At 41.1% G+C, this 17728-nt stretch overlaps 1 protein-coding gene across 2 annotated transcripts in view; it reads right to left on the reverse strand.

Annotated features, from left to right (window-relative positions):
* The window catches only part of niban2a (niban apoptosis regulator 2a), a 35251-nt gene that overhangs the window by 6675 nt on the left and 10848 nt on the right, over positions 1-17728 (reverse strand). For both annotated transcript variants that reach the window (XM_008291769.1, XM_008291768.1), the window contains exons 4-8: positions 17555-17660; positions 16572-16739; positions 4955-5073; positions 1164-1268; positions 926-1088 (exon numbers count right to left, since the gene is read on the reverse strand). In XM_008291769.1, the coding sequence (XP_008289991.1) occupies positions 926-1088; positions 1164-1268; positions 4955-5073; positions 16572-16739; positions 17555-17660 (661 nt within the window). The remainder of the gene's footprint in view (positions 1-925; positions 1089-1163; positions 1269-4954; positions 5074-16571; positions 16740-17554; positions 17661-17728) is intronic.

Genomic DNA, 17728 nt, shown 5'->3' on the forward strand with positions numbered 1-17728 from the left:
GCAGCAACAGAGCTTATCGAGACATCGTTTGTGCAGGTGACTCACTGGATGATTCATCAGCTGGTATTCATACAGGTGTAAAGCCTCCTCATTACAGCCCGCTGTGAGGATGTTTGAATTTTACTTACTTATTGCACATTACATGCTATATTTACCATCTGTCATTTTATCTGAGTCTGAATTTTAAATATGTATTTGATATGATTATATGAAAAAACTAGCATCCATGGCATTAAACATGATTGTTTATTGACATTCTCATAATGTGATGGATTGATGGATTGCGTTTTACAGAAAAATCACCACTGTGCAGATGTTTTCTCCTCACGAGATCCTTGCTTGTGATGTATCTACTCTGATGTACGTCACTTTAGATAAAAGTGTCTGCAAAATGAAATTGTAGGTTTGTAGAACTATCAGTCATGATGCAAACTGACCATGATTTGAATGTCTATTTTGTAGGGATTTCACATGCATCATTTGCTTTTAACCTCACAAGACAGCTGGATTCCCATGATTACATGAGAATCTTCATTGCCGTGCTTCAGGCTGTGTGGTTCGGATCAATCAGCATCCCATAAGGAACTGCTTGCAGCTTCTATGTGTAGATGTGACGACAGATTATTCATTCCACAACCTGCTAATTATTTGTATTTCTTTTGGGAAGTGTTTACTGCTCTCAAAACCTTTCAGTTTCCAAGGATGACGACTTCGATGGATCTCTGCAGCAAATCATCTGGTGCATCTGGTGAATTTGCTCCAGCTTCTTCTTTATGTTTCACGATTTTAGTGCTGACTCAGCCAAACATCCGACTGGAATTTAGTTCTAGCAGAGTTACTATGAACTGATTATGATGGCTCTTTAGTGTGTTAAAGCTCTAAATCGTTTCCCCAAATATCATGAAGTAAAGCCCGTTGTGCTCACCTCGTATCTTGCTGCTGACGTGCTCTTTAGACGTGATGATCTGGTCCATGTCGGTTCGCAGCCTGGCGTCCAGCGGAGCTTTCTGGGCCTCGCAGGCTTCCGTCAGAGCTTCATACTGACCGGTGGTCTGAGACAACACCTGCTTGTACACTGCATCGGAGATCTGGGGGAGAGAGTCGGTTAAGAATGTAAATATTTGGACTGTTGCAGTGCATCGTACAGACTGATAGGAACTCACCAGCATCCAGTTCCTCTGCCTCTGCTGCAGCTTCCCCTTCAGACGAGGGCCGATCACGTTCCTCAGCTCGGGGTGGAGGGTCTCCATCACCAGATTAGCCAAAATCTGCACAAAACACAACATGCAGCGTTAATGTATTTATGCATTTTGTGTATTTCTATTTGCATTACACTACATTGGCTTTACCAGATTTAGTCTATACTGTGAGCAACATGCCAGCTAAGTGATTTTCCTTTTTTACAGTTGTCATAAAAAAAATCCTCCAGTGAAATAAAAACAAAAATAAACCTTAAAAAAGTGCAGCGCCTCTTTTCCTGTGTGGTTGGGTGGATACAGAGGGCCGATTGATGTGACACACAGCTGGACACAGAGCAGCAGGAAGGCTGGTTTTCAGAGGCGCTGCCCTCACAGCTGACAAACAGGCTTTAAGCTCTGCACCTCCAGCAGGTTTTAACGAAGCTAATCTAAACATTTGGTGGAACGTGTTTCCGGCTAATGCACGGCTTGTGACTGGACCACGGCTGCTTTTCCACACACGGGACCTGACAAACAACACAAACTGTATTCTGGAGCGTTTATTTAAAGGCTTGTTTGTCTGGAGGTGCCTAATGAAATGGTGTTTTCTCTGTATTACTGCTGAACTGGTGGCTGTGAACAAGAACAAGATTATAACACATTTTGGTCCAAAACCTATCGAAACATTGATTGAAAAGCCTCTAAATAGTTATTATAAACTAAACTTTTAGGGTTTAAAGTTAAGCAATTACAGTCGACATTATAAATGACTTGTTTTTATGACTTTTTGTGGAAAAATGTATGAATAAATAATGAAACACAAGGCCTTATATGGGCTGCAGTGTATTTTATGGCACATAAAAGACCATAAAATTGTTAATATGCAACCTTCAAACTTTTGTATTTAATATTATTGTACTTATGTTTTAAATACCTAATATTCTATATTTTGTCTTAATTCCTCTGTTTTATTTTATTTCGGATAAAGTTGTTTAAAAAAAGAAAAAGAAAAAAAGAAAACAAGATGGTGCTAGAGAACAGATACACCTGCCAGCTAGCCAGGAGGCACAGCTCCGAGTAAGCTAAGCTAAGCTAACATGCTAACTGTCGTTTTCACATTCGTGGCCTCTGTGAGCCATAAATACAACCTTTTTTAACATACCTTTCGTTAAATTGCGGTCCATTTAAACCATCAATGCTCCACCGAACTGTTTTGGTCCGTAAAAAACTCTTATGAACTCTTTATAATGACGGCTGCTGCTAATGCTCACGTACCATTCCATGATGGTCAAACTAGCATGCTAACAGCCCGGCTGTCGCGCCGCAGGATGGTTTTGTGGAAGAACTTTGACAGGATGTTTTGTTTGTTTGATCACCTGCTGGGTTCAAACAAGACTTTAAGCTGATGTCTGGAGGATTTTCCTGCCTCTCAGTGTCTCCTCCTGGGCTTTAATTCACTGTGGTAAGTGCTAGCTTCTTGTGCTATCATGCTAATTAGTATACTCCCAATATGTTGTGTTTTGTTGTTGGGTGTCTGTGCTTCTTATATCAGTAAAAAACTAGGTTTGCACAGCAGACATGACTTGTCATAGTTGGAAAATATCTGCTGTCCCTCACCATTAGTCAGTCAGTGGTCATTAGTTGTATTATTTACACCTGTGCTATCTTGTACTTCATGTGAATTAGCTGCTAATTTCTGCTCTTATGTTGCTACCATCTACCAAAGTGTCTTATTTTATTGTCTTTGATTGTATATTTCTTCTTAATTGTTCTTGGTATAATTATACATTTTTCGTTGGTGCATTGTGATGCTTTGAGGCAATGAGTGGTGTTGGAATATAAGTAATATTCATGTTTGACTGCTGTGAATTATGTATATATATGTTGGATTTTTGCTGCTTTCTGGTAAACTAATATTTTCCAACCAATTTCAGATAAATGCACATAAATTTCCCACATAATCGCAGAAAAGATCTGTTCTCTCATACAGTAGAATTAATATATTGATGTGCCGTATTCTGATAGCAGGTGCAGATTCACACACAATGATTTTTAAAGTTCACATTCACTGGGAGAAAATAAGAAAACATGCTGTGACACTTTCCTTCAGCCTTGTAGGTATTATCTGTCGGTCTATTATGAGCCGGTAGTTTATTTTAACACTCCTGTTTGCTGATGCTGACGTCGTGCTGACATCATTGTGTATTCCTCTCCTGAATGCTACGAGCTGATTTGTGTCCTGCTGGTTGTTATTTTAAAGCATTTCCTACTTGCTCAATGTAAACACTGGTCTTAAGTAGAGGATAATATTTATTTAAACACGCTCACAGCTCATTCAAGTGTTTGTTTCTCTCATGGCACACACTAACATGACTTATTATAAGTGTGATCACCGTCGTATACTGAACTGATGGCTTTGCTGTAGATTTTTCTCGTATGTATTTACACAATAAATCCACAGGAATGTCTGAAAGATGCTGGTAACTACTAAAATATCGCTCTGTATCTCCTGACACACCCAGTACGTTCACCTAAAATGACTCACAATACTGTCACCTGATTACACTTAGAAAACGTTTAGAAAATTGCCTCTTAGTCAGGAATTCCTCTGTATTACCCTGTTTGTTCTGTTCATTCTGGCCAACTTGGACTGAAAACTGTGTACGTTTTATCATGTGACAAAGAGGAACTTTTATCTGGAGCAGATGACACTGTTGAAAGTCTTTTGGAAGATTAAATTCACAGATAGCTGTGTGGTCTCACACTCGGCTACCCTTGAAACGGAGAATAAATACAACAAATTATACTTTTCTTGCATGCTCTTAGTCCCTACTACTATCTCAAATCATTCTAGCGCTTAAGAAAGACAGAAAGACGCTTCATTTGCTTGCAGATGTTTGTGGACAAACCACAAATCAATCCCATATCCTTATAAATAAAACACTCTCTGCTCTAGATTAGGATGTCCAACAATTCAAACGAAGAGACAAGAGAAAAGCCTCTTAAAGTACTTCTTGTGCTTCAGCTTGTATATAAACACCACAAGTGTGCTGCGAGTTAGTGTGTTTCTTCTAAACCTAAATCAATGTTAACTCTTGACCTCTTGTAAGCACAACAAGCTGAAAACTCCCCCCGGTGCCGTATACAGGCGGGAAACGTGGAGGTTAATGAAGAAAAGGTGACTGCCGTAAAGTCACAGAGCAGGTATTATTAACCTTTAGCAGAGACTCAAAGGGACGTATTCAGAGGGGAGATCCCAATCAAGTGTGTGAGTGTGTGTCCTTGTGAATGCCGGTATGTGGGTCGGGGTCTTGTTGCTGATGGTCTCTTTGAAGGCTTTGTGCGGGTGCATTCTTGTTCTGTGGTGTGAGGAGAAGGGCGTGTGTGTTGTACATGAAGTGTTAGCTGTATGAGCGATATCCACACAGAAAAAGGCTTTTCTCTGGGAAAGAGCCCTGCCTCAAAAAAAAAAATCTGTCAACTAATTCATTCATCACTGTGGCCTCTCGAGAAGTTGAACTATGGCCCCGAGGTACCGTAAGGACTGTTCCTGACGAGCTCTTTTAACTGTTACCTGCAGCTAACATGCTATTTGAATAACAATAAGCTCTGTGTCAAACCAACAAGAAGGAGAGGAAGGCGTGGCAGAACCTGCAGGCAGAGCTAAACCTCCTGAAATGAGGCAGTAAAAAACTCCAGGTGCTCCTCATCGGATGCTTCGTGTTTCCCCAGGTTTGCAGCGTTCTATGTCACTGTGATTAATCTGAGCTCCTGACCTGTGGCGGCTCTCCACACATCATATCCCAGGTCCCGTAGTGTCCTTTGGCTTGTCTGTGAAGCCTCACGGAGTCGGTGAAGGCTGGAGTTTGGACGGTGCAGTCCTCTGAAAGGCCAGCTGGGGGCAGAAAAGAAACATTTGGTGACATGAAGAAACTACACAAAAAACTTCTATTTGTTTTTTTGGTCATTGCGTGATTTCCCTGCAGCGACTGCGTGTTTGTGGCCGTTTCATTGCACCGTTTTCTTTGCAGAATTCTGCACTAACAACAGCTTCCATAACATCTGAGTCACCTCGGTGTATTTTTGGTGCATTCGGTCACAGTTCCTGGGCCCCTATCACTCACGCCTGTGTCATCCCCCAAAACAGGAAGAAGGCGCCTTGTTGGAGGACAGATTTCATGCGGTTGCTATGGTCACCGCCCCTCCCTGTTTGACAGGACAATAGAAAACACTGCGTGCGTTTTTTAGGAAGTTCATTTCTATCATGTGGTCGCGTTTCAAGTGATGAAAACACACCACGAGCAGCCTCTCCGAAGGCCGGAGCGCTGAGGGACGTCCCTCACAAAAGGACTACAAACAGGTGTATGGAATAAAACATCCCTGTAATTAGCAGCTTGTCCTTCACAGCAGCTTTTTCTTTAAATAAAAGTGACGGATGCTTCAGTTGTGTTCTCTCCTGTGGCAACAAGAAAGAGTTTGTAATTAAAGGATAGGTTTGGTGTTTTTTCAGCTCAGGCTGTATTAAAACGGTGCTTTTCTTACCACTTTTCTTTGTGCGTAGACAATCGGGGGCTGTGCTTGTTTATTTTCTACTTAAGTTTTCCTATTTAGCAGCGGCAGAGCAAATACATAGACTCCTTATTGAAGAAAACATGCAGTAAATGTGCCACAAATACAGATTTTCTTACAAAATGATGTAAAAAATTTACAGTAATAATATCTTAATGTTTATTATGTCATCACAGGCATAAAGTAGGACATTTCAAAACACGGTTCTACAATGTTTTAACTTTCTTTTGACATGCCTCATGCCTGTGACCCTAACAAAACATGTTCCGCTCTGGATATTCTGATTCCTTTTGAGTTGCCAAAAAATGAGATGACAGACAGTTTCATGTTCTGCAAATGAGCGACTGTTTGGCTGAACTCGTCAGGTTCTGGTGACCCGAAATGGTGATTTGCTGGATGTGAAGTGTTGTCCTGAAACAACACCAAAGTGCATGTGAGCGTCTGCGCAGTTGTTTCGTCTCCGCGGCTGCGAGCCAGTGACTCAGACGAGGCTGACAAAGACGGGAAGTTACCGAGGAACGAGGAGGGGGAAGCAGACAGGAAGCTCTCAGCTCTCCACGTCTGCTGAAAGGCGGCCGGCCGAGGTGGCAGCTCGTCTCGGCGCATGTTTGCGTTGGAGCTCGCCGGACGCCGAAGTTTTAAGTGCAGTGTGAAAATAAAGGCATGCTGGCAGCTGACCAGCCGTCATTTGGAGGTTTGAGACGTTCGTGATCAAGCAGTTTTTCCATGAATAGAATTAATTCAGGTGTTTTTTTTTTTCTGTTGGTGATAGAAGACGTGTGCCCTCTGCCAACTAGCAAGCCATGCTAAGACTAAACATTTTGGCTTGGATGATAGTTGAGGATAATGAGCACGCACAGATGTTTAATTATGTTGTACCTGATATTTACCAGGCTTAGAACAACACGAGGAGCTTCAGACACACAACTTGCAGTCGCTTGATCGTCAACTTGCTACCTCATGCACTTTTATGCTGCTGTGTACAGCATAGATAGTTGAAAAAAGCCTCTGATTCCAGCTTCTTAAATTTCTATATTTTCTGGTTTTAACCTCCTCTGTGACAGTAAACTGAATATCTTTGGGTTGTGGATAAAACAAGACATTTCAGGAGGTCATCTTAAGATTTGAGAAACACTAATTGACATTTTTCATCATTTTCAGACATTTCTTAGCCCAGAAAACTAACTGATTAATAGACTACCCTACTAAAGTAACATGCTGCACACTGTCATGCAGAATTTGGTGATAGCGAATTGAAATGTGGCCAAAAAGCAAAGAAAGTGTGAAAGAGCAAGCAGTATCAGTTCTTAGTCTCTTATTTGAAGAAACCTGCCGCGAGCAAATACACACATTTAAGAGGTGATCAAATCAGGTATTAAAAAGCCAGAATGATCACTCACTAGCTAATTATTATCTCCAGAATTAGGAGATTTTCTCTTTCAATTAAATGCTCTCTTGCTTTTTGCAGCCAACATCTAGTGGCCGTTGGAGGAGCTGCATCTTAAAGCACTTAAACCTCGGCACAAAAGCAGCCACAACATTTATTGCGCTGTAGATGATTGGACATCTCTTCATAGAAAAACTCTTTTTACTCAGGTTTGCTGGCTTCTTGCAAACATAATAGGAACAGAGCAGATTCAGATGGTGTTGCTAAATGAGTGATAATAACCATGCGACAACACCTTGGGCTAAAAAAAGGGAGCCAACAAACTGCAGTTCCTGGAATGACCACTAGAGGCTGGTTCCAAAAGTGAGTCAATCCCCATAGACCTCCATGTTGAAATGTCCAATTTTACAACAGAAATAAACATGTTTACAACCTGGTACTCAAACAGTTTTGGTCTCTACAGCTGATTTCACCATTCCTGATAACTGTGTGTGGGTGAAGTTTGATAAAACTCACCTGTTTGAATTATATAAAAGCTTAAAGTTATGCATAATGAACACACATAGGATATTTGGATGGCCTGCTTCAGCTCCACTCATGCTCCACCTCTTTGCATCATTGTTGGATTAACCAGGAGTTGGATAGAGGCAAATACTGCCAAGACGGAAACCGGTCCTAGTTTAGAATCCCCCTTTTTGTGGGATTTTGCAGCAAATAATCCCAACTGCCCTGTATTAAGTACACAAGCTCCTCATGATCATACTGTTTACTCGTGGCCTCATACTGGTCTGCAGCTTGGAGGTTAAACACCGCCGTGCTGCAACATTCAACCTGGGTGGTTGCTGTTTAGTTTCCTCTCCACACAATACAAATCTCTCTTATTTATTGCACGTTACGAAACATATTTACACAGTCGGCTAAGTTGACTTTGTGTAAACCTTCAAAAGCACTTGGTCCCAAACACTGAATGAGCTGCTCTGATCTTCTAAGGCAGACATTAGCACCGGATCTGCAGAGGGAATTGCCTGAAAGTGAATTCTTCTGTATTTCAGTCGGTCTTTTCCTCCCGCTGCCAGCAGGAAAAAAGCAAATATTTTCTGACAATCTGCCAGGCCAGTAAACCACGACACATTCTCCATGTGTCTGAACCAGGCTAGATCAAGGGGCAGATTGCAGTTTCTCTGCAGTGTGTGTGTGCTGCATATAAATAGCACATGTGGCAGCACTTACCACGGTCTTTTTATTTAAGGCATTTCCCTCCCTGCCTTTCTCACCACGCTCCGCTTGGTGGGATTTTAGCAGCAGCCGGGGATGAGTTCGCAGGCCGTAACATCCATGAATCTTTTCTCTGAGTTTTTATGTGTTTGACCTTTTGGGGTTGTCAGATTGATCTGATGAGACCTCGACTTCGGGCCGACCGCCTTCGTGTCGAAGCAGGTTTTCAACACTCTCGCTGCTGCTGCTGCTCCTACTGACATGCATGAGTAGGATCTCCCTGTATGGTGCAGCTCTATGGAACCGGCCAAACCCACAGTACAATAAACACCCACTGAAACACACTGTCAGCTGCAGACATCACAGGCATGGCTGAAAAAGTCCTGCCATGGAATTTTAGTGTCCAAAAGCAGTGAATGAGATTATTGATTATCGCATGAAAACGGTGCCATAGAACAGATAATGTCAGCATTTAGAATCATGCAGCGTCCTGAGAAACCCTCTGTGCAGCTCAAGCTATAAACCGAGGCTGGATTTATCGTCTGAATCTGCCCGTCGCAGGTCTCTTCTTGTGGAGCAGAATTAGTCTGAGGTCTGTGGATCAGAGCGGAGGGTTGGTAGCTGGTTTCAGAGCATGTGGGTGTGGAGAGTCGGCCGTGATTGATGGCGCTCTAGTGGGCCAGAGACAGCTTGAAGCAGTCTTTCACTCTGCTGCCGTGATGCTCTGCAGCCTGCATCAGACGGGCTGCTGGACAGCTGCATAGCAAAGCCTGAACCAATCATTAGGGCTGCTACTAATTATCATTTGAACTATACATTAATCTTCCAATTTATGTTTAAAATTAATTGATGAATCATGAAGAGACTAAATTCTCCAACTCTAGTTTCTTTTAATTTAAATGTTTTCTGGTTTCTTTCATCTTTTGTGACAGTATAATTTGGGTTGTGGACAAAACAAGACATTTAAGGACCTCGTCTTGGGCTTTGAGAAACACAGATTTTACATAATTTTCAGACGTTTCATAGACCAAACAAGTGATTGATTAATTGAGAAAATAATTGACATTGAAAATAATCCCCATTGCTACAGCAAATTAAAAAATATTAAATCTGATGTTGCCATATTGCTCTTTTATTATTATTTTTTACTAAACCTGCTGTTAATAATATCATGCTAGCAGATTGAATAATAAATGAATAGTTTGTAGTTTATGTTACAGTTGGTTTTGAATCTAACCTGAACCACTCTGTTCTTATTACATCACCAGAGATTACAGAGTGTAATTTTAGACATTACAACATTATACTGACAAAGTTGATTATAGTGGTAGAACTACAATCTATTGTATACATAAACTGTATATTAAGGACGGATGATATCACCCTCTGGTTTGTGGACGACGGTTTTAAAACCTGTTTTTGGTATTTGCTGTTGGGATCTAAACTGTATACTGCTTTAAATTGTAGTTTACTCTAAATGAGAGCATAATTTACTAAATGAACATCATGCTGAGTTGAAGGAGACGTAGAACTAGCGATAGAGACCATAAACTCATTAGAAAACTGTTTACTGAAGCAACAAATCAAGTGAAATGTAGGCTTATTTTCCTAATAGACTTTTATACAATTGGAACTAAAGGAGACTCCCCCTGCTGGCTGTTATAAAGAATGCAGGTTTATGGCTGCATGCATCTTTCATAAACAGTCCAGAGCTATATCCTTTACTGACAGTGAAGCAGCCAAACAGAATTTAGGTAATTTACATCATGCGGTTGGACTAAAGAAGGCATCTGAACACATGACTGAACACCTTAACTTTGTTACTCTGTGATGAACTTTTATTGCCATTGGCTGACATTTAAGAGACCAAATTATGACTGGATTACTCAGAAAAAGAAGCAGCAGACTAACTCTTTGTTGCAGCCCTGAATAGCCCTATAGTTATGTATACTCACTATGTCAAAATGCTGTGGACAGCTGAACTGTTTCGTAGACTCATGGAGACAAAACTTGCCTGATTTCCACTCTGTCATGTTTCTTCCTCCATTGTATTCATGATTTATAATCTGCATTCACCTGCATTGTGTTTGACATAACTGTGAATCCACAGAGAGAACTTCCTTTGTTTTTTTACGTTGGTATCTTACATCAGTAGCTGCTTTAAGATTGTGAACATCAGGGTTTTCCTGGCTCTGAATGGGCCTTTGTAGGGTAACTACACAAATTACAGTAAACACAATGAGTCTTTTACCTCATTTGACAGAAATATGTGCGTTTTCTTGCCTTTTCTGAAGGAAAAATCTATTATACCTGACTAAAGTAAACCCCAATGAACAGAACTATCTCTAACTCAAAAGATTTTTCTTTGGTGTTTCCTGAAACCTTGTTTGAAGGGTGACAAAAATTCCTCTATGCAGAAAAAACCCCTGAACATGCCTCTGACGGTCAGTCTTTTGGCAGAAAAGTGGCAGACGGATTCTAACTCTGTGGTGTGAACATGTAAACTGACTGGTTGACCAATCAGATGTGCTTCTGCTTCGTGTTGCAGAGCAGTGTGTGATAACTGAGCTGGTTAACAAATCATCCTGTTAAAGTGATGCAAAGCAGCAGCCAGTAGTTTTATTTGATCATCACTAAGGTTAAAACAACAAGAGCTTACGTGGATTCAAATCGGCCGTCGCTGTGTGAGTGTGAACATTTAACTTGTGGTTTTTACTTATCGAAGGCAGCTGAATGGTGTCTGTGTTCAGCTAAAGAGCTGCTTTGCATGTAGCTTCTGGGCTGTTTTACTCCCAATTAAGGCACTGCAGCATATTCTGATGACCAACAGGCTTTGTGTGATTCAGAAGGGCTACTAGTAGTCGTAGTAACTAGTGAAGCTCAGATTCTTCGTTCTTATAACATTCTTAGTCATGTCAGAAACATTTTACCATCTGGTCTGATGGAAATTCTTCCTTGTACAGGAAGTGTGAATGTGTATGTATGTAGGTATGTACATGTGTGCTACTGAGAAGAACTGCAGAGAGGGCAGAGGTCAGGTCATAAAACCATTCATCACCCCCAGGAAAAGTCTTTTACGACTTCTGGTTTTCCTCAAAAACACCGAGGTGACATTGCTGAGGCGTGTCAACACAGGCCAGAATCCACACAGAGAGCCATGTAGGTCACTTCCACCGGCCGTGGCGACATTAAAACAGCAACACCGGCTCCGTTCCTGACAACATACTCCTGCAGCCCAACCTCACAGCTGGAATGTACAGCAGAGACCTTTTACTGAGCATGCCCAGACAGGTAGTGTTTGGGAGGACTGCGAGACTACATGCAAAGAGAGGCTGATTTTATTTGACACTCAAATAAGCTGGGATGTGGCTTCTGATTGTTGTTTCATCCCGAGCTACTGGCAGGTTTTGGGTTTTGGGTGACTCTTCTCTACCCACAACTGATGCTCGGCAGGCTGCGTGGTTTAAGCAGAACGCCTGAGTTCATGCAAAACAGTTTGGTTGGCATGCTAGCTGGCAAAGTGCAAAACAAAAGGCGAATCAGGTTGAGCAACTTTGTGTGCCTAATGATGAGCTCATAGTGTTTCATTCAATGCATGGTTGGAAGTTTAGCTGTATTGTTCTTTACGCAGGATCATCTGGGCTCTAGCTTGCAGACGTTTTTTTTATTTTTACTTCAGTGCACAGTTGAATTGCATCTTTCTGTAGCTGCTGAGGGATTTAATGCAGCTTGTTGATTGCAGTGTGCACGATAATCCACCTTAAAACTCAGTTAAGGTGTAATTATAGGTAATTTTGGCACACATCAGCTCTCATGTGAGGAACACTGTTGAAGCTTAAGAGGTCAAACAACACAAAGAGCCATACAGACGAGAGGTAGTACAGTAAAAAAAGATTCAAATTAGGGTCAGGTTGGAAGGTAGGGGTCGAAAAATATTTTTCTTCTGGGCTGATATCAATTCTGATTTATAGTAATTTAAGGAGACAGCTATTCGGACCACTTGCATGGAAATATTAGTGTCAACATTTAGTATAAAACAAACAAAATTCAGTTCAAATGTCTTTGTTTGAGAACTTTAGATACATGTGATCTATCAGATAGCACAGATACAGGGAGGCAGCTGCTTTACAACCAAAGTAATTTCAGTAATCTAAAAAATGATAAATATTGGTCCATAGTCTGTGGTTTGCCTAATTGGTGGGAGGGAAGAAGGCTCTACATCAACTCCCTACCAGCATTTATCCATTATTTGTGGTGGTGAGAATAACAGAACACCCATAAACACCCCCACATTTCCACAAAGCTGGACTGACCCATCCTAAAGAAGACCACAAGCTCGAACTTATTTAAAATGTACTGACTCTTCACTTGGAGTCGGCTCCAAACTGACTGTCGCAGATGTCGCCCGTGTGGCTGCATTTTGTCCAAACAGCAGTTTTCAAATCGCAGCTCAGCGAACGACACAGCAGTTTATCTGTAAACGGTACACTGCATTACGGTTGTTTACCTCTTGAGATTGTGACTGTGACCATATCAGAAGTGGCGTACCATTCTCGCCAAAACAGAAAAATTATAGCACGATGGAAGCTGCCAAATTTATTGCTCAAGACACGAACCCCGTTAGGGTAGTGGAGGATAAAGGATGTAAGGAAGTGGTAAAAAAAAAAAATCAGTATACAACAACCAGATTTGAATGGTTTAACATCAACTTTATGTTTATTTCTCATTAATTTAGGCTAATAAGGCTTGCAGGTAGAGTGTGCTCAGTCTGCTTTGATTTATTTAGTTAATCTAGAAATAATATGCAGCTTTTTTGTTTCCGAAATTGATGACGACTGCCCGACAGCTAATGGAAAATCTAAAGTCTTTGTGGATCAGATCTGCCACGCACCAAATAATGTGAATGGCAGCACTTTGTTTTTTCAACAGGATGCAGTTAATAGATGGGATTAGAATACTGTCTGTGTTAAATGCAACAAAATACAGTAGATGTAGTTTAAATATTGTGTAATTATGCATATCTTAGATTCAGAGTCGTGTTTTTCTTTACCTGCAAAACTGTCATGAACTGTTCCAGAAATGGAAACGTCTTTGTTCGTCATGATTCATGAAGTGTTTGAGAATCTGTACAAATAATCTGCGCTTGATCTGAACTCTCTGTCAACACCACCTGCCTTCGCCGCCAACAGGATCCAAACAAGCCGGATCATGTTCACTTCAGCAGCAGCTAATTCTCTATCCCTGAATCTTTGCCGCTTCGTATTTTTATTACAACTTCCCCACGGTTCCTGCACATTCTGACTGTCAAGTAAAGCACACCGAACGTGACATCATGCACGTGCGAAAATACCACAAAACTATCACGTGACTCTCCTCCCTCCTTACGTCGTACTGCAGAATTTGAATTTAATCACACCTTTCAATTAAAACGTGGCGTATAATTAGCATGTCTGGAAGCAGGCCAGTTAGTTAGACGACTGTTTTCCTTCTACACAAAGAGCAAAGATGTCACTCAGAGTTTAGTAAAAAGGTGCAGTATGACAACACACCAGAAAAATGGATTACATGATGTTTCCTTCATGTCTTTGGCTTCTGTGTCTCCAAACAATGACGCATGAATCACGACAGGACAAGAAGAAGCCTTAATAGGAGATCAAGAGTAGTTCTCCACCCTCATTAAACAAACAGCTTTTAATGTGGAATCAAATGAAAAAGCACCGACAGAACACTCAATTCACAAATACTCAAGTCATAATGTAGTGGTCAAACAAAAGCTGTTATAAAAAAACAAAAAAAACAACTTGTTCATAAAGGAAGATGGAAGTGATCCCAAAAAGACAAAAGCGTTCAGTTTCAGTTGACGTCACTCTGATTCATTCAGTGACAAAGTCAAGTTCTGTCATGATGTTTGGAAATCGTACTGCAAGTATGTCAAATGTTAAAGAAAGTGAAGGAATCAGGGCTCAAATACATTAGACTAATCGGCTGGTTTGATTAAATATTTGGCTTAAAATGCAATAAATCCCTGAGCTCAAAGTGGTGACTTCAAAATCCATGTTTTATCCAAACCAACTGATTCACTTTGCAGTTATTTGAAATATTAAAAAGCAGCAAGTTGTCACAGGATAGAAGCTAAAAGCAGAAAATGTTAATTTCCTGTTGATAGACTTATTGGCTAATGGCTTCAGCACTAGACGGTATGTTTACTATGTGATAATGTGCACTCAAACCGCCAAAATATATGGTTGAACAGGGGAAATTGTAATAAAAAAGCACGCCTGTAATAGTCGCCTGTCTCAGATTGGAAGCCGTCTGAGGTAAATACAGTCTCCCGTCAACTATTTCAGTGATGCACATCATCCGTCTGGACTGTAAAATATGCGACATGTGCAGCTCCGATCCAACGACAACAACGTGTCGCCCTGTAACCGAGAGCGAACTTTGACAAAACAACAAATACACCGCATTCCTGCAAGCATCTCACATTTGGCAGATCGTCCAGCTCACTCGGATGGCATGTGAACGCTTCGCACAGTAACACACACCCTCATCTGAACCGCCAACAAAAGGTACAGAGGAAAGAGAGGCTCTAATTGTCTGGGGTGGAGCTCAGAGAGACAGACTGTGCTGCTGTTCACAAGGGTTACCTTCAGCTCCCGACAGCTCAGTTTATCGGTTTGATTCCCTCACATTGTTCAGTTAATATTCCCATTAGCGCCACACTGCCACTGCTTCCTTAATGTACACTGACTAAAAAAAGTATTCGCCCCCCCTCTTGGAAGTTTTTTCCATTTAACTGCATTGTTATTAATTTTTTTTGACCAGAAATGATCAAGAAAAGATTCTTTCATGTCAGAGGGAAAACAAATGTGTCAATTAGTTTAAAATATGAGTAACTGCTTAAGTATTCACCTCCTGTAAAGGGACTAATTCAACACAGGTGCAGCCAATTGGGGCAAGAAATTGCACAATTAGTGAAATGGAGATTATATAAGTGTAAGTGACTGTAGTTTAAAGACACTTAAATCTGGAGGATCCAGTCGCTGGTGAATCAGTTCTCCTGCGTGTAACTACATCATGAAGACAAAAGTTGAATTGCATTCGTCAGGGGATGGATACCAGGAAATGTTCACGTCACTGGATTACAGTTAAATCCATCATTAAAATATAAAAGGAATATAGCACATGAGCTATCTAGAGCATGCCGCCCTCAGAAACTGGGTGGTTGTGCAAGATGGACACTAATGAGGGAGGCCACCAAGACGCCCATGACTCCTCTGAAGGAGTTACAAGCTTCAGTGACTGAGATGGATACAGCAACTGTTCATCACCAGTCAGACCTTTATGGTGACAAAGAGAAAGTCATTGGTGGAAAATGTAGACGATAGAAGTTCATCAGAGGCCCTGTGGGAAACTGTGAAGTCAACTGAAAGAAGGTTCTTTAGTCTGATGAGACCAGAATTTAGCTTTTTGGCCATTAGACAAGATACCAAACATCATCACAAACACACCATCCCCACTGTGAAGCACGGTGGTGGCAGCATCATTATGTGGGGATGCTTCTTGACAGCAGGTCCTGGAAGGCTTGTGAAGGTTGAGGGTAAAATGAAAGCAGCAAAATATAGAAAAATCCTGGAGGTCAACCTGACGCAAGAGAGCGGCAACTTGAAAGATTTGTTTTCCAGCAAGACGATGACCTGAGGCGAACAGCCGAAGCTTCACAGAAATGGTTTTATGACTACAAGGTGAATGTTCTGGAGGCCGGGTCAGAGCCCAGACTTCAGTCCAGTTGAGAATTTGTGGCTGGTCTTTGAAAAGGCTGTTCACTCATGATCCCTGTGTATCTTTACAGTTTTGCAAAGAAGATTGGGGTAAAATCTCAGCGTCCAGATGTGGAAGGCTGATTGAGATCTATCCACACAGGATCAATGCTGTCGCTGTGGCCAAAGGTGCATCTACTAAATATTTGCTTAACAGTGCTGAATACCTACACAGCCACATCTTTTACCTTTTTATGTTTTGAGTTAATTGAAATCTGGTTTCACTTGTACATGAAAGAGTTGTTTTTTGTTTGTACATTCTCGTCACAAAAGCCAAATTAAATTGACCGTGGTGCAACATTGAAAAGCCAACAAGGAGCGTGACTACTTTTTTACAGGCACTGTATGCTTCTACTCCTGTAAAAGATTTGTTTACTTCGTTGTGTTTGCGTGCATTCTTACCATTGTTGCTGTGTCTGACACAGTCCTGCAGCACAGCATGCCACTTCTTATGCTCCTTCTCAGTCATCACGCAGAAGTAGTGGTGGCGGGCGTACGGATGCCAGAGGATCAGGGGGAACTGGGTCGCACACTTAATGAACGGATTGTTGCCCACTTTGGCCTTGATTCCTACAAGTCACATGAGAAACTAGCTTTTAAAAGACAGACAATAGGGAAAATATATACTACTCATATGAACATGGGTCTATCATACCATGTGAGTGTTACGCAACTAATCTGCATTCCTAATTATATATGGAGGGAAACATATTTTCTCCCGGATTACGTCTGTTTGTGAATACGTTTCTCATTAACATATCTTTGCAATTTATCGTATTTATTTGCTGTCATTCCTTTTCAGCCCACCAGTCATGTATTAGACGGGTTGGAAACCCGGTCAAAGTGGAAGAGAAGCTTAAAATGTATAATGAAAAGGTCGTATTTCAACCCCAACTGTGCCATTTTCTCAGACAAATATTGGCCTCGGGACTCAAACCCGAGTCCCGAGGGTGAAAGCCCTCCAACCTTTTGTCGCAGACTTTATGACACTTTGAAACTGGATATGTTTCGTTCTCTGAGGTATTTGAGAAAATAGTTTTCTGTCAAAATGTAAATGAGAATGCAGATTAGTTGTGTATGATGAGACAAAGTTAAACTGCTATTTCTCACACTTCAAATACTCTAATCAGGGTTTAATTGGGTAAAATGTGCCCCTTTGATTTGCAATGAATCAGATGAAACCGAGACAAAACAATGACCGTTTTCAACAACAATAACTTCAATAACAATAATTTCAGGACAGTTTTTTAAAACAATAGATGAATGCGCAGCCAAAAGGTCAGAGCAGACAGACTGTGGTGTACCAAAGATGAACCATTTTCAGCCATGTTTAGTCACATATCATCATTTTTACAGTATATATTACTTGCACTGTGTTTCCTGACCTGGCAGGCTGTTATTAATCAGCTCCAAGTACTCCTCCATTGAAGCCAAGGCCTTGTACCCGGCACAGTTGATGGTTACTTTAGGATGCAGCCCTCGTTCATGTGCCTGTTCAAAAAAGATGGCAGAGCAGTTTTAATATGGGTCCAAACTGTCAAATCAGAGAGCAGTTTAAT

The sequence above is a fragment of the Stegastes partitus genome, unplaced genomic scaffold, assembly GCF_000690725.1.
Source record: "Stegastes partitus isolate 25-593 unplaced genomic scaffold, Stegastes_partitus-1.0.2 Scaffold761, whole genome shotgun sequence".
Taxonomy (NCBI): domain Eukaryota; kingdom Metazoa; phylum Chordata; class Actinopteri; family Pomacentridae; genus Stegastes; species Stegastes partitus.